The sequence below is a fragment of the Lycium barbarum genome, chromosome 3, assembly GCF_019175385.1.
Source record: "Lycium barbarum isolate Lr01 chromosome 3, ASM1917538v2, whole genome shotgun sequence".
In the NCBI taxonomy this organism is placed as follows: Eukaryota; Viridiplantae; Streptophyta; class Magnoliopsida; order Solanales; family Solanaceae; genus Lycium; species Lycium barbarum.
The window spans coordinates 8644813-8669488 of record NC_083339.1 but is presented as its reverse complement, the minus strand read 5'-3'; the positions used below and the strand labels follow the sequence as shown (position 1 = coordinate 8669488).

The 24676-nt window shown below is 35.2% G+C and overlaps 2 protein-coding genes across 4 annotated transcripts; both read right to left on the bottom strand.

The window, feature by feature from the left end:
* Window positions 1-106: 106 nt before the first annotated feature.
* On the bottom strand, window positions 107-11229 carry LOC132630239 (uncharacterized). Its single transcript, XM_060345829.1, has 18 exons — window positions 10996-11229; window positions 9338-9577; window positions 8683-8778; window positions 7154-7206; window positions 6885-6981; window positions 6689-6762; window positions 6477-6591; window positions 5509-5619; window positions 4585-4661; window positions 3857-3923; window positions 3026-3091; window positions 2349-2456; window positions 2096-2226; window positions 1808-1874; window positions 1657-1712; window positions 1503-1587; window positions 1167-1237; window positions 107-1071 (listed from the first exon to the last, which is right to left on the bottom strand). Exons 1-18 carry the CDS (start codon window positions 11137-11139, stop codon window positions 558-560), a joined length of 2172 nt encoding a protein of 723 aa, XP_060201812.1. The 5' UTR covers window positions 11140-11229; the 3' UTR covers window positions 107-557.
* A 1947-nt stretch (window positions 11230-13176) lies between these two features.
* LOC132630168 (phosphatidate phosphatase PAH1-like) lies at window positions 13177-22785 on the bottom strand. 3 transcript variants are annotated; one of them, XM_060345745.1, is made up of 12 exons: window positions 22517-22785; window positions 22358-22424; window positions 20207-21721; window positions 19012-19628; window positions 18837-18910; window positions 18350-18434; window positions 17586-17672; window positions 15743-15815; window positions 15500-15543; window positions 14493-14621; window positions 14298-14396; window positions 13177-13573 (listed from the first exon to the last, which is right to left on the bottom strand). In XM_060345745.1, exons 3-12 carry the CDS (start codon window positions 21585-21587, stop codon window positions 13514-13516), a joined length of 2649 nt encoding a protein of 882 aa, XP_060201728.1. In that variant the 5' UTR covers window positions 21588-21721; window positions 22358-22424; window positions 22517-22785; the 3' UTR covers window positions 13177-13513. The 3 variants fall into 3 exon arrangements, with proteins under 3 accessions (XP_060201728.1, XP_060201731.1, XP_060201729.1); XM_060345748.1 differs by having other exon boundaries at window positions 19012-19616; XM_060345746.1 differs by lacking the exon at window positions 22358-22424.
* Between the last annotated feature and the right edge of the window lie 1891 nt (window positions 22786-24676).

Here is a 24676-nt window from a genome sequence, read left to right as displayed (position 1 = left end):
ACTATGGGAGTAAAGCGTTGCCTACCAAGAGGTTCTCCATTCCCAGTGCTCGAACCCGAAATTTCTGATTAAAGATGGGAGATCTCAACCATTCCACCATACCACTTGGTGGTTTTTACTTGAAGAAGTATTGCTTCAACAGTTTCAACATTTAAGTCTAGTCCAGTAAATTTATGAAAAGGATAGTACATAGAGAGAATCCATGTGTACACCTGAATTAAGTCCGGACGTCATAAAAACAACGTACTTTATGTACAAAGATTCATCTAATACCATAAAAACTAAGTGTAAAGTGACTTAAGAGGTTATCTCCAAGGTCCACTGTTGAGAAAACCAAGCTATAGGATATAGCAATACATTCTGTATCAAATTGCCACAATTTTGGCCATCTTTTGGCTCAAGAAAGAAGCCAAACAGTACATATTTGAAGCTATGCGGTATAGGTTATAGCATTACATTCTGTATCAAATTGCCACAATTGGCCATCTTTTGGCCTTTTGGCTCAAGAAGGTAGCCAAACAGTACATATTTGAAGCTATCTTCTGTGGTTGGGAAGTTCATTTAAAATGTAGTCTTTCTTTGTCAACGACATCAGACTCCCAGTCATTGATCTCCTCAGAAGGGTGTATTCTACTATCATTCTCAAGTTCCAGCTCGAGCTTCAATCGAGACAGCTCAGCGGCTGGATCCAATGACTTCCCTTTCCGAAGTTTTGGCGACTTGAAACTGGACTCTAGCGTCCCTGTTGTTTGATTTATAGCTAATGAAAGACTTCTTCTGACATTCTCTCTCATCCATCGCCTTGGTGTTAGTACCATAGTTTCTGGATTGGACGTATGGTCAGGCCTTGGCGTCTGGATTCGTGGAAGCGCATCTACAAAGGACGCCGAATCATCGCTTGGTGGCTGCGTAGGAGACGAAGGGGAACTTTCAAGTGCCTCTTTTGATTTTGCGGCCTCAGCCTTCCTTGCTAGGGTCTCGAGTTCCAGTGTTGGTCTATTAATGGATTCGAATTCGTCTTCTAACTTTTGAAGAGCATCTAGTAACTCTTTCAGTTTCTGATCACCTTTCCTGGTTAAATCTTATTATTAATTTAGAGGTCATCATTACAGAATGCTACTACCACTAGTGGATATAAAACAAGCAAAATAATTACACTTCATCACCTAGAGATCGCGCCGTCTTGCCCATAAAATTGTCTTTTTATGCCGTCCACTACACTGAACACTGTAACTAACTGCAAATTAATTATAGGAAAAAGATAAACAGAATACCCACTGACGAGAAATAGCAAGGAGAGAATAAAGAAGGAATAGAACAGATAAAAACAAATAAGTTAGAGATAAGTACTACATGTAGAAACAAACAAATGCAGACTGAACAAGAGTGTCAAGCAAAATCAAAACCTCCAGTAAAATGTAAATACTCTTCCAGTGGAGAATGATCATGCTCGAGACTAGTGAACAGATCAGAGAGTGTCAGAGAAATAAATATCGATGTACCTTAGCCTCTGCATTCAGGTATTCTTCCTCTAGCCTTCTTTTCTCTTCAATTGATTCAGCCTTCTCATTGTTCATAATCTCTGACCTGGCAATCAGACATTAGAAACACGATTCCCTCTAGAAGGATACTTCAAAGAAGTGTGAATTATGATACCGTTTCAAGTTTTCTGCAAGTTCCTTAAGATTTGAAATAGAAGGCCCCAGCCCATCCTGTTGCAAAGGAAAAGACAATCTGTTCTCAGTTTGACTATCAGATTATAATCCGAAGCAATAATCTTAAACACCCCACATCGAAACAGTCATACCTTGTACATTGATAAGACATGGATTGCCAAGTTCACCAGATAATCTTCACAATTGTCCAATTCATCACTTGACATTTGAAAAGCATATCATTAAGTAAACACTCTCCAAGAAATCCTATTATTCAAGGATATATGCATGTTGAAATAGCAGCGGCACAGCTATTTTAATTTCAGTTTTACTGCTAGTTAGAAATTTAGCAAGCCAGAACAGTCAAAGTAACATGGTAACAACTTTTTGCATTTAAAAAGAAAGCATAACCCATAGGCACATCAAGGAAAGCTCCATACTTGACCTGCTTCTGCTTTTGTTTGATGTAAGAGGACTCAAAAGTCCATGAGTCTTCTAAGAAACTAATAAATGCATCGCAAACATCTGCTTCTGCCCTATATAATGTCATCGATCTAGACAGCTCATCTTCCTGAATTTAGGATTGAAGATATTAGATCTTATAATAAGATGGTCGTCTTGCAGACTACAAAATTATGCATCAACTTCATTATAGATAAATTCCATGACCATACTGCTTCATTGTTGCCCTACCTTCACCTTGAAGTGTTGAAGAATTTGATTATTAGCTTCATCGAACTGTTCTCTTTCTTCCCTAGCATTGTGAAGACGGGCATTTGCTGAAACCAATGCAACTTTGACCTACCCAAGCACTCATTGGACACAGCATGATCAGTGATAAGAATAATGATTAGAAATGCAAACATTATAGCATTGTTTAGTTCATAATTAATTGACAAAAGTTCTTGCATTTCACAAATTCAAATTCTCAATGACTAGACCCCACCTGGTGGGATTATACTGGGTATGTTGTTGTTGAATGACCAGGGTCAATTGGAGTAATTTCTGGAAAATTCATGCTTGAATGTTGATATAAGGGAATATCATAGACTATTTTCTACATGCTCCTCAATTCAAGTGACACATTTTCAGGAATACTTTCCATAAACCATTTGATGCTCAGGCAACTCGAACTTCATTGAAGCTGAGGCATTTTTACTCGAACTTCATTAAAGCTGAGTCACTTCATTTCTTTTTATATCAAGCGAGACACAAACTCTTGTATATTAACAATCTTCCATCAAATGGTAGATGCAGATGAAGTGGCATTTCCAACCCAAGAAGTTCAAAAAAATTAGAATAGAAGATTGATGGAACATATTTTACTACAACACACACACTTTCTGTAAAGAAGAGAAAACATTGGCTACCTTCTTTAGCGCTGCTTCAAGTTCATCTCTCTGATTCTCAAGTGACTTAATTTCATCCTCAAGTTCCTAGAAAAGAAAATCACACTTCAACAGGTGAGTACAATCTCTGATCAAGAAAATTATTAACTAAGTGAAAAACGTTTTATTCCATTTTCAAGAACTAGAGGCTACTGAGACACTTTCACATGTAGGAAATAGTTCACATTTGGCTGGCTCTTTGCAGTAATTGTGAATCTAACTCAAAATGAAACAAAAAATGAAATGAACAGATGGACTAACGAATAAAATCATCCGAGCATCCATTCCTTGGTTACATGAAGATTCAGAAACAATAAGAAGTAAAGAAACAAATGTTTGTGCGCCAGGAAATCAAGATGAAGACATGGACATATGTTATTTTAAGGAGCTTATAAGTTCATATATACTCACGCTCCCTTTGAGTTTATTGGTAAATCCATGCATCTGTACAAAATAACTGTCTTTTGCCTCATTTTAAATGTATTAAGTTCCCTGCAATCATAATAATTAACCCTTATAACTATAGTTAACTGACCTATTAAAGATTTAAATCTTTTCTCTAACAAACTTTCAAGTCGACCCAGTAGTAGACTAGAGCAACCAATAATGATAATAGAAAGTAATCTGAAGAAGATCTATCGAAGCAGAGAATTTGAAACGCGTCAAAGGTGGACAATTACTAGCTTCGGAAAAGAGAACTTTGAAAGAATCTGTATCTAACCACGCCATCAAATCATTTCCGATACATGTATATTCACCGACTACAAAACAGTTAATAGAATGTCCATCAGGAATACGTGGAGGAAATCTTACCTTTTCAAGCTGGGAGATTTCACCGGTTTTTGCTATACGGAACTTAAGAGCTCCTTCCTTTTGGATTCTGCAGGGGAGAAATTGATGAAAGTGGAGAATGTCTTAAAATGAGAACTAGATGTCCCCATTAAAAGAAAAAGATGGCTCCTTTAATAGGAAATCCAAAACTTCCCATAAGGAATAACTTGGCATTAATAAAACAGTATGAGCATACTTCTATCAAATGCTATTAAGTTTACAGTGTTAAAAGTATGAGATCCATTACTGGAAACCAAAATGTAAGGCTACCCTTGGACTAGAAACTACAGAAAACAATAAGTTCCTTCTGAGAAACATAAGTATGTTTGATAAAAGAACTTGGGCTGTTGCCTGTGCTCTTTGCAATCACTCTAACGCACTAGTTAACCTTTGCAATATTGCTCTCTAATAGTGGTCTGATGTAAACTACCAGGTTCAGTATCACATTTGACACCAAAGGATCGTTCTCTTTTCAGTAAACCTCCACCTAAGATGACTTAGTTACCAGTTATAGATCAGAACTGAAGCGTTTGCAAAAGAAAAGCACAGTAAATTATTCTTTAAGCACAGTAAATTATTCTTTCTCATTGAGAAACAGGGAAGGGTAAGATCACGGTGATTGCAGTTGTAAAGTAAATCTCATTTAGAAGTTCTTTTTCACAGAGGGGGAGAGAGAGTGAGTAGAAATGACAAAAGAGAGAAACTCAAACCTGTTCTCTGAAATTCGGACTTCAGTTTTTGAAGCAGAGCTTGAAAGAGACTCTGATAAAACCTTCAGCTTAAAAACCTATTTATACAGCAAAGAGAGAAGACAGTTCAAATGCGTAAAGAACAGATCCAAATATACCTGTATGTAGAAGAGAGCCTCTATAGGGTTAATTGCACTATGCGGGCTTCTTAACTTTTTGCATCATTTCCTAATGATTAGGAAAGACAGAAGAATCATCATCCCCATTTTATTCTACCCCTCGGAAGGCTCCCACATTGACACTTTTTTTCCCTACTTTTGCAGGTGCATAATTGGTTTCGATGTTTAGCTGATGATTAGTTATAATAGAGCTTGTACTAATAAAGGAAATGATCTTTGGATGTACCAACGCCATTTATTTTTACTTCTTTGATCACTATGATTAGTAGTTCTGATTGCAGTCAGTAAAGTAAAATACAGGAGTAAGAAACTTGTCAAATGGATACAGATTTGTGTACTTTATTTCTGAATTTATATATTACAACAAGGTGATACAGTGAAAATAATAATGATCGATACTTTAGCGGATCAGGTATACTTACCCCCTTTATCGAATATTATTGTTCTCGTGGAATATGAACCAGGTCGTTCTTTGTGGTGCAAAGGTAGTGGAGTAATTCATAGGTTACTGTTAGTAAGAAATCCATTTTTGAAAGCTAAGCTAAATGGATGTGATCTAGTTGTAAGAGACGCCTCAATAAAAGAAAATATCTCTTACAAGCAAGCAAGCAACTTAAACAACTCCATAAGAAGTATCATCTCCCGTAAAAGGTGATTTGTCGATCTTTCAGGCAGGTGTCATGCCCAGGGTACAGAGCTATGACCATCACCTCAGCCGATCTTATTTTTATGGCATATATAGCATGTCATCATTTAGAAAGCATACCCTTTTGGACAGACTTTCGGGAACATCCCTGCCGAGCAAAGCCTTCTTCTGTAATAAAAGTGCTTCCATCTTGGATAAGAATTGAAGCTGAGAGAGTGCTTCTTTCAATCCCTGCCATAGAAAAAGCATCCAGTTTCAATATTTTTTTAAAAGGTCCCATCAATTTAATATGAACCTAATGATTTAAGTTTTGTGTTCTTTTATATGCCTAAAGGTTATATCATAGTGGAAAAACATAGATCCATAAATGCTGCTAGGACTATTATAACTGATCCATCCAATGGCTGGATATTTTGTTTTGGAAAAAAAATAGCAGAGATATATTTTGGGCATAGAGTGGGTTGATAAACTTCACAATAAGAACAGGAACGTACAAAAGTTGCAGCGTCTTTTGAAAATATTAGCAACTACTAAAGGCAGGTCTAAAGGACTTTATATTGAAGTGTCTTACAAGTGTTAAGCCAGATAATATGTACTGATATAGAATGACATCTGAACTTCTAGAAAACTCTTCAGTCGTATAATTTTTTTTTTGTGAGAACAGTAACAGTATATTCATCAGCATCAAGGAAATGCTGGCCAACCTATTAAGTCTGGGACTGCCATGATATGTAAATATTTTCTTACAAAATTAATTTCTAAATGTGTGGTACACTACTTTCTATAAGATCTTTACGACATACAGATTTTACAATGAATGAACCAATTCCTAGTCAAACAAAGATATTAAGCCCATTCTTTTGGGAGTATAATAATTAGAAAGGAGCTATGTATTTGTTAGACGAGGAAAAAGTGAAAGTTCATAAAGAACACTCATATTTTATTGCTAAGATAATACCTCTAGACACTTTTGTTCCCCCACCCCAAGAAAATTTTCTGGTTTCTCAACTATGGTGTTTCTTGCAAACTCATTGTTAGATAGCATAACTTGGTAAAGAACAAAAACTGGGAATCGAAATCCAACTTGCCTCTGATGTTGCATTAGTTGCAACTCTAGAAGACTCATTTTCATATTTGCTTGATGGCAGTTGTAATATCATCTTGTCTAGTTTTTGATGTATGTTTGAGACTTCAGAATCTATTCTGATTGCAGATCACAAAGAAGAAAAATTATATATTGCAGTTTATGCAGGCAATATATAAAAGATCCATCTTGATAAAAGGATAAAGATCTTCACACCTCACTATATCTGCATTTATTTTCAGTCCAGCAATTGCACCTTGTGCATGGAGAAGCAGCTCTTCCTTCTTCGCCTGGGATGAATTATGGGAAAATTGATGGACTTACAGTTTTGTTTAATAACATACTAACCATAACTCTTTAGATCCTAGAGCAACATCACTACCAGGCAAGCATAAGGAGTTTGTTCCCTTACCAGCACTTCTTCTTTATAGCTTGAGAAAGCTTTTGCCAAAACTTTTATGCTGCTCATGGTTGCTTCACGAACTTCTTTTCCGCCCGCAAGACAGAGCCTAAAGAGTGAATAAAATAGATCAGAAACCAAACAAACCTGGTAAATGTTCTATTTATCATTTTTCCTTGAGTTCAGCACACATTTCTGAAGTGACTCAACCATTCATATAACTGATTGGTCTGCCATAGAAGCTCAAAAAGAAATCTGAAGGAACAATATTGGAAAATCACCCAAATATCTCCATAAGTAAAGAGACTTCTTCTGTATCAGGTGCTTCAAGAATCTGTTTCAAACAAAAGAGTTAAGACCAGTTAATCCCTATCAAGCGAACGCACATGTTACTGAAAGATGAAGCAAAACAGTTTCAAGGTGATAAAGCAGTCTCTACACTTGACATTGTGAGGGCCAATTTTCCCATCTCTTCTTTGATGAATGTCCTAGACAATATTCTTGACTATTTCCAGAAGCACTGAGGGGCTTACTGGAAATAGCGATGAGGCTTCAATCGAAGATGACGGAGAACACGAATCTATAATCCATATTTGGCAGTAGAAGGAGAGGAAAAGTTCTTTTTATAACCGCTTTTTATAACCGCTCATTATATATGGATAAGCTATAGGAACACTCCTTTTCTTCAGAGTACAAAAGGTCGGTTCTTCTCAGTTCACTTTCGTGTACAAAACGTACAAAAGGGTTACTCATGATGTCTATTCATGATGATGAATTCTTGTTTCTGAGGTTTCACATGAAGAATGAGAGGCTCCATTAATACATGTGGCACAAAATGGGAGTTTGCAGCCCCATTTACTAGAGGTGTACAACCTCTTCAACCTTAAAAGAAACAAAAACCAGTTGGGGCAACAAGCTATGTAAACTTGGGAGCAGCTCTGAACCTAAGGGGCCGTTTGGTTGGCCGCAAAAGGATAATAAGTAAAATTCCACATAAAAGAATATAATATTTGGTTTGAAACATAATAATAACACTGCCGAGGCCAAGGCTTTAGAAATTGGGTGTCAGTGCTGCATCGTTACCACTTACCAGGTTTCAGAGTTAATGACTGAACCACTCTTTGTTGATAGTTAACTGGATTGTTGCTAAATAAATTCCCCCGTGGAACCTGAATGCTATTGTTGATGCTTTGAGAAACATGTTGAAGAGGTTTAGTAAAGTGTTAATCCAGCATTGCCTTAGACAAGCAAATGTTGCGGATGCATTGGCCAATCACAGCTTTAACTTCATGAGGAAACTTGGTATTATGAAGATTTTCATATCCCCGTAATGGCAAAGACAAAGAGGATGATGGACAGGTGCAAAATGCCTAATTCCAGGATTAGGCTATTCAAAAGTACTTTTGTATTTAGGTCATGACATATAGATCTTTGTATAGTAAATGTAATCTTTTGGAGGCTTACATAGTCTAAGACAAGATCATGTGAAAAAGAGGGAGCTCTTTTAAGTATGATATATGAATCACAGTATGACACACCACAATGATAGGCAACACCATTGTAAGAAGAGGCTAACTTTCAAACTTTGTTTTAGGAGGTTCCGTCCCATATCCCCCTCCCTCATGTAATCACTTTTTGGCAGCTAATATACGGGTGAGGGTCCAGAACTAACCCCCCACCACAATGGTGGATTCTGATTCTCAAAAAAAATATAGAAGCAGTGGGGTGAAATGATAACATGTTGAGGAGCAATTGTCAACATATCAAGCAGGTATGTAGCACCAAATAGCTAAGTTGTTTTTTAGCTTACCATTGAAAGTATCATTCCTTCAAGAGCTTGACTGCTGAGAAACACATCTCTAAAATTCAATGGTTCTCCGCCAAGATCAGGATCATAATATAAAACCTGTCCATGGTAATGTAAGCAAATATATGAGGAAATTATAACAGGCAAAAAACAAAATAGTCAAGGAAGTTGATCTATGATAAAACAGTTTATGAAAAGATTCCATTTGGCACTGGAGAATGGAAAGAATATATCTTGTCGTTGAGGATACTTAAAGGGCCCAACTAGTACACTTCATGTCTAATATATGATGGGAGAGGAGAATTACTGTGCTCTCATGGAACAATTAGATATATAGTAAACACAGGTATATGGCTAGATGGCTTGCCATATCCTGGAATTGAGAAAGGGGAACCAGACAATTGAAAGCTAATTTTGAGTTGTTGTAATCTGTTTTACATGAATCAACCTAATTTTCCAAGAACTTGCCACTATGACAGATTACACTATGAATTTCCAAACCTAACACAACTGAGGCATCTGAACTAAAACTGAAATCATGTAAATATTGGTCTCGTAATGTCGTAGGGTTTCCTGAAGATTGAGTCATAAATGGAATATTAACATCCTTCATAAAGCTGGAAAATTCACAAAATGGACAGTTCAATGACTTACTCACCAAAGTTGGCTCACGAGGAGAATTCTTGCCATCATCGGTAGTATAAATAGAATCAATGCTCTTTGGAGAAGGGGAAGAGACAGGTTCACTAACAGGCAGAGGCAGTGATAGTCTCTCAATCTCTTTCAAAGCAACTAACCATCTTCGTAGTAACTGAACTCTCTCTATACCTCTACATGAAACAGAAAGCTCTTCTAATGTTTTCACCGCTTGCTTAAAATTCTGATAACTCCGAGACCCCTAAACCACGAGGAAAAAAACAAGCATTTAGTTACGGAATATAACAGGAAATATTTGCTAATTCTATCAATCACCTATGTGTCAATCCTATTTCGCTGCTATATTAATCCTCTAATCCATTCTGCTTTCAGTCAGGAAATCCATGATAATTACTTACTTGGGGAAAAAGTAATTCTTTTTCAGAAGAAAAGATATTGAGAAGAGAGAAGTGAACAAGAAGAACATAATTGTGGCACTTGAAAGTTATCAAAATCAGAAATAGAGTGTGGCAAGGGTTGCAGACAGTATCTTCTCTCTTAGGGATTTCTAACAGCTTCAATAGTTCCATATGTACTCAGTATGTAACTGTGTCCACTTAAACTAATTAGAATTCCATTGTCTCCGTAAAAAGGTTTCAGTAATCAATAGAAACTGTTGAAGATAAACACTGAATGCTGGTTTCCACATCAATTTTGGAATTAAAGGAGGTAATCTGTAACACTAGTAAAATCCAATAAAAAGCAAACTTTTGTCAAATACATTAGTGCTATTTAAAGTGTAAGCTACATTTGGAAGACAATGTAGAAACGCTAATAGCTACATCTATGTCCATTTTCATCCATAAAGACCAATACTACTCAGATACAAGGCAAATCCAGAATTTAAAGTCTGTTAATGCACCAATTAATATTGTATACATATATTTACTTTTTTTCTTAAATCTACTATATACAATATATATAGTTCAAAGTTTATTCATACATTTTTTCCTCAGTATACATATATATACACACACAAGCACGCACATAATCCGAGTCTAAGGCTTATATGTTGAATTAGCCTCTAAACGGAATTTCTTAAAACTGTATAAACGCATATATTCAGTCTGAGTCCTAGACTTATATGTTGGACATCACATATACATATTTTCAGTTTTTTCTTATAATGCTGAATTCACATATATAGGGACGGAGTTTGACCCTGTATTTGTATAAATAATTTATTCAGAATCCAGTAAGTTGTCTTTCTAGAATTCAGAACACACATACTCAAAATCCTACCTCCTTTTTTGCACATATATGTATGTATGGAGAGAAAGGAGAGAAGAATTAGTCATATGGAGCGATCGAGGAGTAATTTAGGAATACCGGAAAGGCATTACAAACAAATAATTAATTCAGAATTCAATAATATGTTTTTTCTAGAGTCCAGAATTCATAAACTCAAAATCCTAGCTCCTACTTTACACATTATATATATGTATGTATGGAGAGAAAAGATGAAGAATTTGTCATACGGAGTGATCAAGAAATAATTCATTTAATCTGTACAAACAATTTATTTAGAATCCAGAACCTATAAACTCAAAATCCTAGCCGCGCTGCGCCTCTGCGCATTATATGTATGTAGGGAGAGAAAAGAGAGAAGGTTTGTCATACGGAGCGATCAAGGAATAACTTGGGAACACCGGAGACAGCATTACTGGCTTGTTGGACGACAGAATCGGCATAGTAACGAAGGTTTCTGTTGCCTGCGCCACCAACTTCTACAGCTTTGTTTACCGCCGATCGCAGCCATGACATTGCCGTTGATCAAACAATTGTATTTTGTTGTTGAAGAAGAAAAAGGGGAATGAGACATTGGAATTGGAAGTTTGTTCTTGTGTAAGAGGAAGAGAAAGGAAGAGGTCAGTCAGATTGTTAGGTAGTTAAGTTAGTTCGGGTCTCTTGCCTCTCATTTCGCGCCTTAATTCTCTTTCCTCCCTCCCTTTAAAATCACCATATTTTGAAAAGTATTTTTTTTTTAAAGAAAAGCAATTTGTATTTGACATATTAATTTAAAAAGCATTTTTTAGCAGCAATTTGTGTTTGGTCAAGCTTTTAAAAAGTGTTTCTAAGTGTATTTTTCTGAAAAGTGTTTTTGGGGAGAAGCTATTTTCTTTTAGCTTCTGAAAAACTGCTTCTGTTGCTCCCAGAAGCACTTATTTTCTCTCAAAAGATTGATCAAACACCTCACTTTTTTTTAAAAGTAAGCACTTATTGACAAAAATAAATACTTTTGGAGAAAAATAAACTTGGTCAAACAGGTTTTAAGTAAGCATTTGCACATAAAAATTACTTAATTCTTTTAAAGCCACGTAACATTTTTAATTAAAAAATAAACTAAATGATTTAAAAAAATATCCATCAGCGAAAAGGATATATTTGTGTAACGACAGCCGACAGGGTGATATATGCACCACTTTTTTAACGAGGGATATATCTGCTCTAAATCGCAAAGTTGTGGGCTATACTTGCCCTTTTAAAATTGAGGTATTATTTTCACATGAAAGATATGTAACTCACCTTCAAAAAAATGTTAGAAAATCAATCCAATATATTATTACCAAACGTTGCTTTGAAAAAAAAATAAAAAATAAGTTATGGACAAACGAGTCCTCAGTACTCTCTTCGTTCACTTTTACTTGTCCACTGTGAACTTTGCAAACCCCTCAAGAAATAATAAATGAAGTGCTTAATTTGCTATGATACACATATTAATTGGTGCATATTTTTAATGAATTTGAAAGATGATTTGAAATGAGTAAGTAATACTGTGGGTAAAATAAGAAAAAAGAAATTGTCTTTTCTTGATAGGCTAAAAGTGACATGTAAAAGTGAAAATCTATTTTTAAAATATTGAACAAGTAAAAATGAACCGATGAAGTATTATTCTTTTGTCTCAATTTGGCCTCTATTTATGAATGACAGAACTAACTTGCATGCACTTCTACGAAGTATTAATATTAATACGTTGTGCAACGTGCTTCACTCCATAAGCACACGTGTGGAGTAATTTTGCATACCAAAGTTAGAGCATATGGACTCACACTTAGGGGTCATAAAGTATAGAGATTAATAATGCATTTATCAACTAGAACTACAAAACATATAATGCAATTATTATTTGCTATCGGGCATTTGGTTCATTATATTAAAAAAGGGTTGGTTTGGTGACACAAGGTGCACTTTGCAACATTGTAAATATTTGTAGTAATTAATGGTTATATAATGTTGCAAATGTATTACTAAATTTTACTTGGAATTAGATTGCCTTTTAGGAAAGGGAAGATGTATTCTTGGACAGTTCATAGGAAACCAATTTGGGGGTAGGAGTAAGTACTTGTTGCTGATTTATAAATTTTGTGTAATTACATGTGGATCTTCCTGCTGATTTTTCATTATTGAGTCTTTCTTCTCTAAACTATTTAGGTACAGCCTATACAAGAATTACAGAAACATTAAAAACTAACAGTGGCTTTTAACTGTTTAGCATTTACATTTTTAGAAATATAAGTTATCATGCACTTGTGTGTATGTGTTATACCGTCCAACCTCTTTATCACGGCATTGTTTGGCTCGATAGTTTTTTTTTATTGTTACAGCGAAATGATGTAATAGAGAATATATCATATAACGTAGCATAAAAATTCGACTCCGAAAAAACTTGGCTGTTGTGACAAAAAGGTCTGACTGTACATGCATATTTCCTTGCAATTGGAGCATGAACTATGGACCAGAAAAGAATGCACCTTTGAACTTTAAGGAGATTTGAAGGCTAGTGAATACCAGCAAGTGAACTTAGAGAAATAGAATAGAAAATTTTTATTCAGTAAGAACTTTATGCTCCGAGTACAATATGAATTAATTAGGAGTTTAGGACTACAGAACTGAATTCTATACACCTTAATAATAGAGACAAAAAACAAGAATGGCAGCTCTCCTTCTAAGGAAACTGCAGGTTGTTATACATATACCGGCTGCTAAACATGTTGTTGGCTTTCCAGATCAACAAAAAAGATCCCTCGGTAGGGGGGAAAAAATCCCAAGAAACTGCAGGTGGTTATACATATACTGGCTAAACTTCTCGGCTTCCCAGATCAACAAAAAAGATCCATCGGTATGGGGGCAGAAATCTCTACAAGTTATCGATGTCGGCCAAGGGCATTTTCCAATAGTTCCACAAGTTAAAATCTTCCTGCATTTACAATGAAAATCCAGAACAATGTCATGGAGACGCCCCGTTAAAAGACCACACAAAGAGTCAAACCTCCAGAAAAAACAGTAAATGAGAAGTTGGCTCTTTGCAGAAAGCGTGAAAAAGGAAAGGAATGATTATACATGTCAAACAAGTTCCTCTAGTTGTTCTCTTTTCCTCTAAAAGTATAAAAGAAAAGAAAATGTGGGCATGCAACACACAATAAACAGCCCAATTGCTAAAAATTCTAGTAACTATACTGGTAGTTTGACCCCAAGAACATGGATTGATTTTGAGTAAAAGAGAACCAAGTGCTTTTGATCAGTAAAAGAGAACCAAGTGCTTTTGATTTTGAGTAAAAGAGAACCAAGTGCTTTTGATCTACTGTCAACTCGAGTCTCTAAACAAGATTGACTTGGACAATAACTTATATTTCGGTCATTTGTTCAAGTTCTTTCATAGAGTTAAGACTTCCATTTACTATGAACCTCTTGTAGAATGAGGAAGCCCACCCGGAAAAATAAACAGGAAGAAAAAGAATTTGCTTCATACTATCTAAAAACTGGAAAACATGATACTAGAAATAACAGGACGTGACGTTTGACAGCATGTCCGATAAACTTGCATCTCATGGTGCAAAATGGTTCTGAACTTCTTAAATTTATGAGTGCCGATGAGGATAGAATTACTTTAAAACGAACAAAGATGAGATATCATTGCTAACCTGCTCAACCATGGATGTAGGAGGGAACATGTCATTAACTAAAGTGTGTAATGAAGTATAGGATTTCACGTCGATTTGGTGGTTAATCGCTACCTCCCCCTGTAAGTCCACATTTCAAGATGTTAGACAAGAGTGTAACTTGACAAATTGTACATTCCATTTTTTACAATAAAGCAAAGAGAAGAGATTGCGAACCTTTGGATTTATAATAAAAATTTTGCCTTTTGGAATTCCAATTTTCCTGTAACTGAGCTCGTCGGTGTCCCTATTCCCGAAGCCCGCATAAAAAGGGTTGTAATCCGGTGGGAAAAGTGCTTTGATGTCCTGAAATGTAGAAGAACATATTAGAAAGCGGCAAACCATTGGAGAAATACAAAAGAATTGAATCTACTAACTGGTCATTCAGTATGGAGAAATACAAAAGAATTGAATCTACTAACTGGTCATTCAGTATGCAACATTAGCCTCTGGATTAGGCAAATATAAGAATCAAACTCCATTTGGTACAATATTTTGAGACTCTATTTTCTTGAATCCACTAAGGGGTCCTTATTAAATGTTTTTATTTTCTTTTTTCCTTTTTTAAAAGGAATGATGTTTAGGATAACCTGCACATACCTAAAAGTCGACTGGTCCACTACGAACCTGCCACCTCCCACCAACACATGTACCAGATAACTCTGTCCATCAAGGCTTAAGCACATGAGAAGAATTAACTACTGTTGCTTCTATTGTGATTCGAACCTTGGATTTCAAGATTGTCACTCCAACCTAAACCCTTTGGTGACACCTTGCAGGTTTACTTGCGGTATTTGTTGTGTTTTTCTTCTATTTGTCCCATATATTTTTTTTAATTTTGTTTTTGTTAAAATTTTTAACTTTAAAAAGTTAAACTTCTCACTATTAAATTAGTAGAAATTTATTGTAGTTAATCGACAAAAAGTGAAAGATAAAATATTATTAAGGATTTTTGCATGTAAAGAAATAAAATTTATGCAAACGTATTTCGGCACTAAAATATTATCAGTATTGTGCCAAAGATAAAATTGGGCTAGACTGAAATGCTGATAAGTTATCAGGGATTTGATCCCAAAACCTAAATCTCCTCACTAAAACTCCTTCTAAAGAAACTAAAAATCCACTTTATCCATTCATGCATACCAAAAGACACCTGAAAGAACTGTCAACACTGGAGTACTAACCTCTAAGCAGGCAATCTTGAATTCATGAGGAGCTCTTCTTATAACTGCCATGACATAGAAGAGAAAAGGTAAATTTTGTCAGAGATCAAATATAGGCCAAGTCCTTTTTTAATCATCAGTCGGAATAGTCAGTAGACTTGCTCCGGCCAAAGAGCTGAAAATTTCGGATAATTCTCATTGGAACCAAACACCAAGAAACATGTACAAAGGAAAAAAATGGACTTAAGCAAAATTTGTACTTACCTTCTCTGTATAATGAGGGAAATAAACCATCAGGTGAAATAACAACAGGTCCAGGTGGTAAAGATTTCCCATCCTGCAGATCATTTACACGTTTCTGATCAGTGAAATCTGTTACACAATCAAACTTCTACAAGAAAGGACAAGCAACATTTGTACTTAGACAAAATGCATCCTCCGAAACTCCTTTCCCCATAAATAAAGACAAAAAAACACATGGAAGGTCTGAGAACAAAGTACTAGAGAACACAGAGAATAAGAAATGAAAAGAAAGGCTAGTAAAAGCTAAATCTTAATTCCAACACCATGAGTACTCCAAAACATGTAGTTATGGCAGTACTCAATCAGTTGGTCGGTTTTGAGCAAATTCTGTTCAGATTATTTGATTTTCTGTTTGTAGACTGACAAACCAATCAACAAAACTATTACGGCCTCTCTGTCACTGTTTAAATCTTAGAACAAATTACATAAGAAAAAAACTAGATTTAATAGTGATAAAGACAAGTTGAGAACAAGGCTGCTTTTTCTTGTTAGTTTTCTGGATTTTCAGTTTCACCGCCAAGTTGCTCAATTTCCGAAAACTATAGAAATCCACAAAAGTGAGCAGCTGTGCTTCACAAAAACAGCTAGACGGAGATGTGTTGATGTTGTCTCTTCTCCTTTTCTTTTTAATTAATATAGCAACCTTAATACTCGAGCTACGGCATAGTAGGTCCTAAGCCTGATATGGAGAAGGTTTGGTGTAATTGACGGCCAATGTAAAAAGTAGTTTGGGATTGATGAGTAGTTGATTGGATGCTGATTGATACAGAAACCATCAATAAATGAAAAAAAAAAAAAAGTGTTTTGAACTTATAGCCATGTATGTTTGCTAAGACTAGAAAAAAGATTATATGGTTCACAAGGCCATTGGTGTTTTAGGGTGTGTCTGGTTTGGAGGACATTAATATTAGTAGTTCATACGGGAGTGTGAGATAATTGAGAGAAAACAGGTAAGATGAAATTTACAAAACAAGATAGTCCAAGACTTTAATGATGAAAGGCCAAATCAGGAGACATCCAATTACTTTATCCTGTATAACCTTTCATCAGTAAAACAAACAACTAGGTTTCCAGCGGTTGGTGCTGAGGAGTGCATCTAGAGGATCAATTACAGATTCACGTAAATTCAATATTTTTTGCCGAAACTCTATATGTACTTGAAATCGTTTAAGAATCCATAAACTTTAAATCTTAGATCCGTTTTGGACGGCTAAGAATACAAATTAATATTTGAGGATAATTAATCAGAAAATCTAGTTATTGGTAAAAGAACACAAACACGCGAGAAGTTATAGCCTTATCCAAGAATATCATACAATAAGCACGATAATATAAAATTGGCAAGGGATACATTAATATCTAATTAACAACGATGATTTATTTCAGATTTCATAAATAATTATATAAGATTTTCACCAACCAACCAGCTATTTGAAAAAAAAAAACAGTTAAATGATCAAAAGCCAAGTCAGCTCCTTCAACAACTTAACAACGATATGATATCAATACTCCTTTCATTCACTTTACTATTCCAATATTGACTTTGCACTTGCATGCCATTTGCTTGTCTACTTTTAATGTCCTATATGTGACTGTCCCTCTGGAAACATCTTGTAAAATATTAATGATATGGAGAATATTAGCGGGTGCGCAAGGATGTCACGCACAAATCGAGAAATCGTCCTACATGTAACAGAAAATCCAACCAACATGCTCCCCTCGGGATTCTGATAAATTTTCTGTATATTTTAGTAAACTAAAAATTAGTGTCATCGGTATTTCATGTAAACTGTAGTACGATTACCTGCTTGAGATTGAACAGAAAACTTTTGGTCAGATAAGCTTGAACAATTGCTCGTGCACTGAGAAAGAGTAGCTGGTACCCATTTTCCTGCAATTAAGAGAAAGCACATCCATTATTAAATAATGGAGAAATATAGTTCAACGTCAACGATAATGGAAGTGAGAGACCATAAAAATTAAGCCAGATTCGTGTTAGTCAATCATGCTACTTCATATATTTCCATAGGCAACACTAACTAAAATAACAATTCAGGATAAATTTTACTTTCCTAACACATCATTAGCTTATATGGTCATGAAATAATTTGATCACTAAGCAGCATTGTTGTGGTAAATATCAAATGGTAGAGGAATCACGTTTATTTCATATCTAAAAAATAGTACTATATTCCTGCCACAATTAGTCAGCAAACCGGTTCAAGTTCATGAACTCCCAAGAATTGCTGATATCTACATTCATACAGAAAGGTATACGGAAAGTGCTTCCGTGGTTCATGAAATAAAATTTGCTTGAGAAAAGAAATGGTTTTAGATACCAGATCCATAGTCCTAAACAGAGTAGCATCCAACTTCAGCGTTTACCATCTTAGAAACCACGGGTAACATGTTGGAATTGGAGGAACCTATTGGTTGTTACTTTGTCTTAAAGAATTTTATCAAAATACAAAAGAACGACACGTATATGTACATGCGTACATATATACACACACACGAAATATATATATATATATGTTAAGACCAACGGCATGAAAAGTTCAAATATACCTTGATTGCACAGAAAAGTCTAGCGATTCCAGAGTGGGTCCAGTCCTTTCCGACCAACGGCATGAACTGACCAAGAACATCAGACCTAAACATAAAATATACAATTGTTAAGGTACGTTAGAAAAACATGTCTTCATTCCCGTCTACTATGATAGTTACATAATGCGTTCCCACAATGAGATAATTGTTCCAACAAACAGTTCTATTCTATATTATTCTTTTATGTTCTCAGATCAGCTTCTTTCTTTTTTGATAACATCATTAAATTCTATTAAATGAAGGGCAAAACACGCCCTTATATGTATACCAGAAAGTAGAAAACCTTCACATCAGCTTAAAGGTGAGAAATTTGGACATGTGAGACTAGCCTATCCTATAAAAATCCCAAGCTCCAACTGGCTATAAATTAGTTAAGTTTCTAGCATGATAGTGGGTCTTGCAAGCAACAAAATTTTGCAGCTTGAGGTATAGGATAAGAAAAGCTTACTTGGTAATAGTCCCATCAACATCAGAAATTACAATCCGAGTATTCCACTTCCACAAATATATATGGGCTTCGACCTGTTTTAAGAAGTTGGTTTAGCATTGCAATAGGAACCAAAACAATAAAACGACTACATTTTTTTAAAGTTAAACATATTTGGCACAAGTAACACACAAACCTTTTGCTCCCCTAGGACTCGAGTGGAGAAAATGAAAGTCACCAAATTCTGCCCCTCCTTCAGTTTTAAAGATTCGATTTGACCAGTAGTAGGGACATTCGTTCTCACAAGTTTCTTGCGAGGAGATTCCTTTCCTCCTTGTGGTGTTGCTGTTTGTTCCGTAGGCGGCTGGTTCAGTGAGATTGACTCAGAATCAACAAACACCTCTTCGTTTGACATATTACTGCTAGTGTGCTCGATCGTCTTAACTCTTCTAAATGGCATTGGCCAAAGCCTCCATCGTCGACCGGAAGGAGTTGAAGGCAACCCACTATCATCCTCTCCTGTTTTTACGTTCTTGTCCTGCTCCTCCACGGGTATGACATCAGTAGAGTCAACTGGTAATTCCATATTATATGCAGCCATCCCGAGAACGATAGGAGCAGCTTTGTCCCACTGTAAATAGTTTCCTTGAATTCGGACGGCTAAATTTGGATTATTAATTATGGATTTCGCAGAGTTTCTGAATTCCTCCTCGGAAATGCGATTTGCCTCGAAGGCTTCTCTAGCAGCAACGGAACCCATTCCAGTATGAAGCAAGTTCCTACAAAGAGATATCTCTACTCCTGCAGATATCACTAACAAAATGTGTGAACATAGTGAGAAGTGAATTAAATCGAACTACTAAATGAGACACTATAATTTTAGGGTGTGTTTGGTATGGAGAAAACACATAAAACACATTTTCCAGAAAATGTTTTCCATTTTCCCATGTTTGGTTGGTCAAGATGTTTTGGGAAACATTTGCTCTAGGAAAACAAGTTCATTTTTTGATAAAGAGGAAAACAAGTTCATTAAAATTTAGGAAACAACTTCCCTAATGACAGTAGAAAAAACAAGTTCCATAAGTGACGTTCAAGTTCATTGTCTTCTCTCCACCCACCCAAACACCCCCACCCTTTGACCATCCCACCCCCCGCCGCCCCTGAAATTCCACTCCCCACCCCATCCCACCCCCATAGTGTTTTACTAAATTACATATAAATGCTCTTGGGACAAAAATAATTTGCATACTTACCAAACACTAGAAAATAAATAAGAAACCCACTTATTTTCCTTAAATACATTGTTTAGGAAAACATTTTCCTTCATACAAAACACGACCTTAATAAAATACAAGAGGCAGGCCAGCTTGAGCTTGAATCAGTTTCTGTACCTTTAAGCAAAGCAGCAGTCTGATGCTCCAAAGTATCACATTCAGTGCTTTCGTCTGATCCTTGCTGGCCACTTTGTACCTGATCTACTTCTACTGTTACATCAGTCTGTTCCTTTGAGTGTTCATCATTCGCAAAAAGATCATCTCTTGCACTGTCTGAAGCATTATGCTCCAACTCCAAGTCACCTTTCTGAAGGTTTACACCTTCAAGCTGTAAATCTCGTGACAGAGAACTGCATGAAAGATCAGAATCATGAGTGCCATTTTCATGAGACTTCTCCTTTACATCTTCAACAACTCTCTCCAGCTGAGAAACCGTATCTGACTTATTAACCTCATCTTCAGCCTGGATGGCTAATGCTGATAGCTCTAGACAGCTCTGGAAAACATCATCCTTCTTAATGCTGCATGATGTGCTCTCCACGGTGCTACTCATGCAAATATCTGCTTCCCGGCTCTTCAGGTCATTTTCTGGAGTTCGATCAAGATGCTTCCCATATACTTCAGAAACTTCTAACTGGTGCTCAATTGTCGTGCTCTCATTTTTCACGTTACAAGTGTCTGCTGATGAAACTTCGGATGCGTTCAGATCGCTGAAATAATCGTCAGCCCATGTACCATCACCTGAATTAAATTCAGTCCCCTGACCGGGGCCCAGATGAAACTGAGGTGTGTCTAATTCGACATCTTCTGTATTCCTTTCGGATTTTGAGATAGGTGCTGTCAGTATATGGCCATCCACGCTCACTAGAACAACTTCAGAACTGGAGTCTTGTGATTCTAAAACATGTTCCATACTTTCCAAATTATCATATCTACTGGAACCGTATTCAGATAAATCAACCGAATCATCCAGAGAAGATTGCTCATCAAACTCATAGAATCTTCGGTCAGCATCCGAATCTGCCCTGTTTAAACGATCCAGACCTAATGTCACACGTTCATCCCGTAACGGCAAATCAGCAGCGTTATACTCATCCTCCTCATTTTTATCATCTTTTCTACTTTCTTTATGGTTACCGTTACCAAGATTACTGGTATGCCCTTCACTTTTCAGATTATCGGACTCCTTCAAGCCGCCATTTTCCTCATTCTCGTTCTCAGCAGTAGCCTCTTTGATAAAATATGCTTCGCCGGAATTATCAAGATACATGTGAAAATCGGCTTCGTTGCCATTAACTTCTATTCTAACTACCTTTTCTGCCCCCTTAAGAACACCTTGAAACTTACCAAATCGAACATACCAAGGAGTACTCCTAAAAGTCCCATCATGCTGCTTTACAACAATTATATCAACTGCTCCACCAAAAGGGTGAAATGGGGTGGCAACTGAGTATACACCCTGTGTTATAAAGCTACTAACTTTACCTACAACATTCATCTGTCCAACTACCAAAAGTCACTTCTACCCCCAAAAATTACACAAAACCTAACTGCTATATTACAATCAAACAGCTTCAGAAAGATCTAACTGAACTTAATCTCACAATCTAGCCGTGGGAAAAACAAGTATACCTGCATGCAACAGATTTAAAAAAAATGAATTTTTGACCATGCATGGTATTGCAAGTGACAAATTTCAAAATCATATAGGAAGATATTAAAAGCCCTAAAGAACAAAACTTTACATCAGGATTCTTGAAATTAGAAAAACCAAAATGAGTACTGAATCAATAGAATTTGTGACCATGCATAGTATTGCAAATGAAAATTTTCAAAATCATATAGGAATAATTAAAAAAAAAACTAAAGAACAGAACTTTACACCAAGAATCTTGAAATTACAAAACCCAAATGAGAACTGAATCCATATAATTTGTGACCATGCATAGTACAGCAAATGACAAATTCAAGAATCATACAGGAAGAATTTAAAACCCCTAAAGAAAAAAACTTTACATGAAGATTCTTGAAATTACAAAAACCCAAATGAGAACTAAATCAATAGAATTTGTGACCATGCATAGTGTAGCAAATGACAAATTCAAGAATCATAGAGGAAGAATATAAAACCCCTAAAGTACAAAACTTTACATCAAGATTCTTGAAATTACAAAAACCCAAATGAGAATTAAATCAATATAATGCATGAGAACCAAAATAAATCTTGAAAACACAACCCCAATTAGCAAAATAAAATCACATACTTACAGATTCAAAAAAAAAAAAAACTTGAAGCTCCAAAGACCAATGGATCAAAATGAAATTAATATCACAGCTGAAAAGGGTTGAAGAAAACAAGAAAATTAGAAAATAATATCAAGATTTATTTATTTTTTCCATTCATATATATATACAAGAAGACTATACCAGGAATATTATCAAGGTATCTTCTTCTTCTTCTTTTTTTTTTTTTTTTGCTTTGATTTTTCTTCTCTCTCTAGAAAGTAGGTGACTTCTGTTGATTTTTCTAATATTCTTTGTGATAATAAATTTGTCAAAAATACAGCAATTTTTTTTCTGGAGATGGATAGCTTTGAAATTTGGACTTATGATAATGAAGAATTGAATGAATTTTGGATAATACACACAACCAGAGTCAATAAATTCTTTCCAACTTGCTTAAAATAAAATCACCTCTTAATGTGTAAATGAAAATAAATAGGTATTGTTTCAATGGAGGTTTCTTTTAATTCCATAAATACCCTTTGTTTTTTTTTAAAATTACATAATTACCTTCTTTTTTAATGTAAATTTTGGTTGTTAAGGAGGGTATTCTTGGGAATTTGTTATTTTATGGGTTTCATGGTGAACGAGGTTATGACAATTATTGTACTCTGTTGCAGTTTGAATGTAAGTTGGGACTTTATATATTTTTTATTATTTTCTTTTTTATAAAGTTTTAAATTGTGTTTTCTAGTTCTCAAGAAAAAGGGATTCTAGAATTTGATCGTTACTCCCTAAGAAGTATCGTCTTGTTACCTTGTCATCGTTTTAACGTTTTTCTCATGAGAATCCATCGACTTAGGCACTTAGCCAATGAAAATTGGTCAATTTAGTCATATTTTAAACTTGTGATGATGATAATGACACTTTTGGCCCGGAATTTATTGGTTAAGTATGATTTAAGTCTTTGTGATAGCATATGACTCATTGCATATGATATTCAGTTCAGTGGCGGAGCCAAAAACTTGGCGAAGGGTGTACAAGTTTTCTTTTCACTTATGTTAAGAGTGTACAAAAATAAATATATAATCATAATAGCTAACATTTAACCTATGTACACCGCATAATTTTCTGGTGAAAGGTGTGCACTGGACCACCCTTCACCCAAGGTGGCTCCGCCCATGCTTCAGCTCATTAAGATATTTGCTTTGGCCCCTTTTTGTAGGAAGTGTTATATTTGGACTATTTTTAGAAGATATTACTCTTAAAAATTAGATAACAATACAAGCTTAACGTAACACATGAGTGATTAAATGATGGAATGGTTAGTAATTTAAAAATATTCACAAGCAAATGGATCAAAAGTGCAATTTCGAATAATTGAAGGTTAAATGTGCTTAGTCAAATATCATACGGACTAAAATTAACATTTATTAATAATTATTGACTCTGGTTGTACTTTTTTTTTTTTCGTTTGTGGACTAAAAAAATTGTCGTAGTTATACAATTGGAACCTAGTTAATCTTGAAAAAAAAAAAAAAAAAAAAACAATGATCTGGTATCATGATTCATGTTTTTCCATTAAATGGCATAACTTCTTAGGGATTAGGACACACTTGATATAAGTTGATAGAAACGTTCACCTTTTCATCTGAAAAGAGAATGTGAAACTACACGTGAAACACCACTTCACATTTAATAGTTGATAGTTAAACAAATTATGATACTTTGTACGTATTTACTTTGTGCGTCAAAAAAATTCATTTATTTTTTAACATGACGTCCGATCAAACATCGTTATACAAAAAAAAAAATACTTTGATCAAAATAGTATAGGCTTATATTCATTTATTTCTTCACTGTCAAATAAATAATTTACTTCTCGGAGTTTATGTTATTTGTGACCTCAAAATCTTAAATTGACTGAATTTATAATCTAACAATTGGATATATTTCTATGAAAATTCGCCTTTACTTGAAATTGGTACATTCAGGCGTCCACTGATAAAAATGACAAATAGCCATTTTTTTTTCATAAATAGTCATATTTGGTCATCAAAACAAAAAAAAAAAAAAAAAAAAAAACAATAGACAAATAGCCATCTTTTTCTACAAAAGAGAGAGTCCCATAATTCCTAACTACTGTCTCTCACCATAGCTTGTTTTCACGCAAAGTATAAGCGGTTGATAGTTTGATTATTTTAAAGAGAAAAAAATCAAAGATGTTAGTACTACTTTAATGTATCCCACGTTACTACCAAGTACCAACCGACATGCTTAGCAAAATACAATATTATAACAATTAAATATGGGTTTCGGATTGTGCACTAATTTAAGTTCAATGAGGTTTTATACTATAGGTAC

Excerpts from the sequence above, each read along its gene's own strand:
- LOC132630239 (XM_060345829.1), bottom strand. The coding sequence starts at position 11,139 with ATGTCATGGCTGCGATCGGCGGTAAACAAAGCTGTAGAAGTTGGTGGC. Across the intron at positions 4,662-5,508 it reads CCGAAAGTCTGTCCAAAAGG|GTTTTTAAGCTGAAGGTTTT; the intron begins GTATGCTTTCTA and ends CTGTATAAATAG. Across the intron at positions 3,924-4,584 it reads GTCCGAATTTCAGAGAACAG|AATCCAAAAGGAAGGAGCTC; the intron begins GTTTGAGTTTCT and ends TCTCCCCTGCAG.
- LOC132630168 (XM_060345745.1), bottom strand. The coding sequence starts at position 21,587 with ATGAATGTTGTAGGTAAAGTTAGTAGCTTTATAACACAGGGTGTATAC. Across the intron at positions 19,629-20,206 it reads GACTGCTGCTTTGCTTAAAG|TGATATCTGCAGGAGTAGAG; the intron begins GTACAGAAACTG and ends ACATTTTGTTAG. Across the intron at positions 15,544-15,742 it reads TCCCTCATTATACAGAGAAG|TTATAAGAAGAGCTCCTCAT; the intron begins GTAAGTACAAAT and ends ATGTCATGGCAG.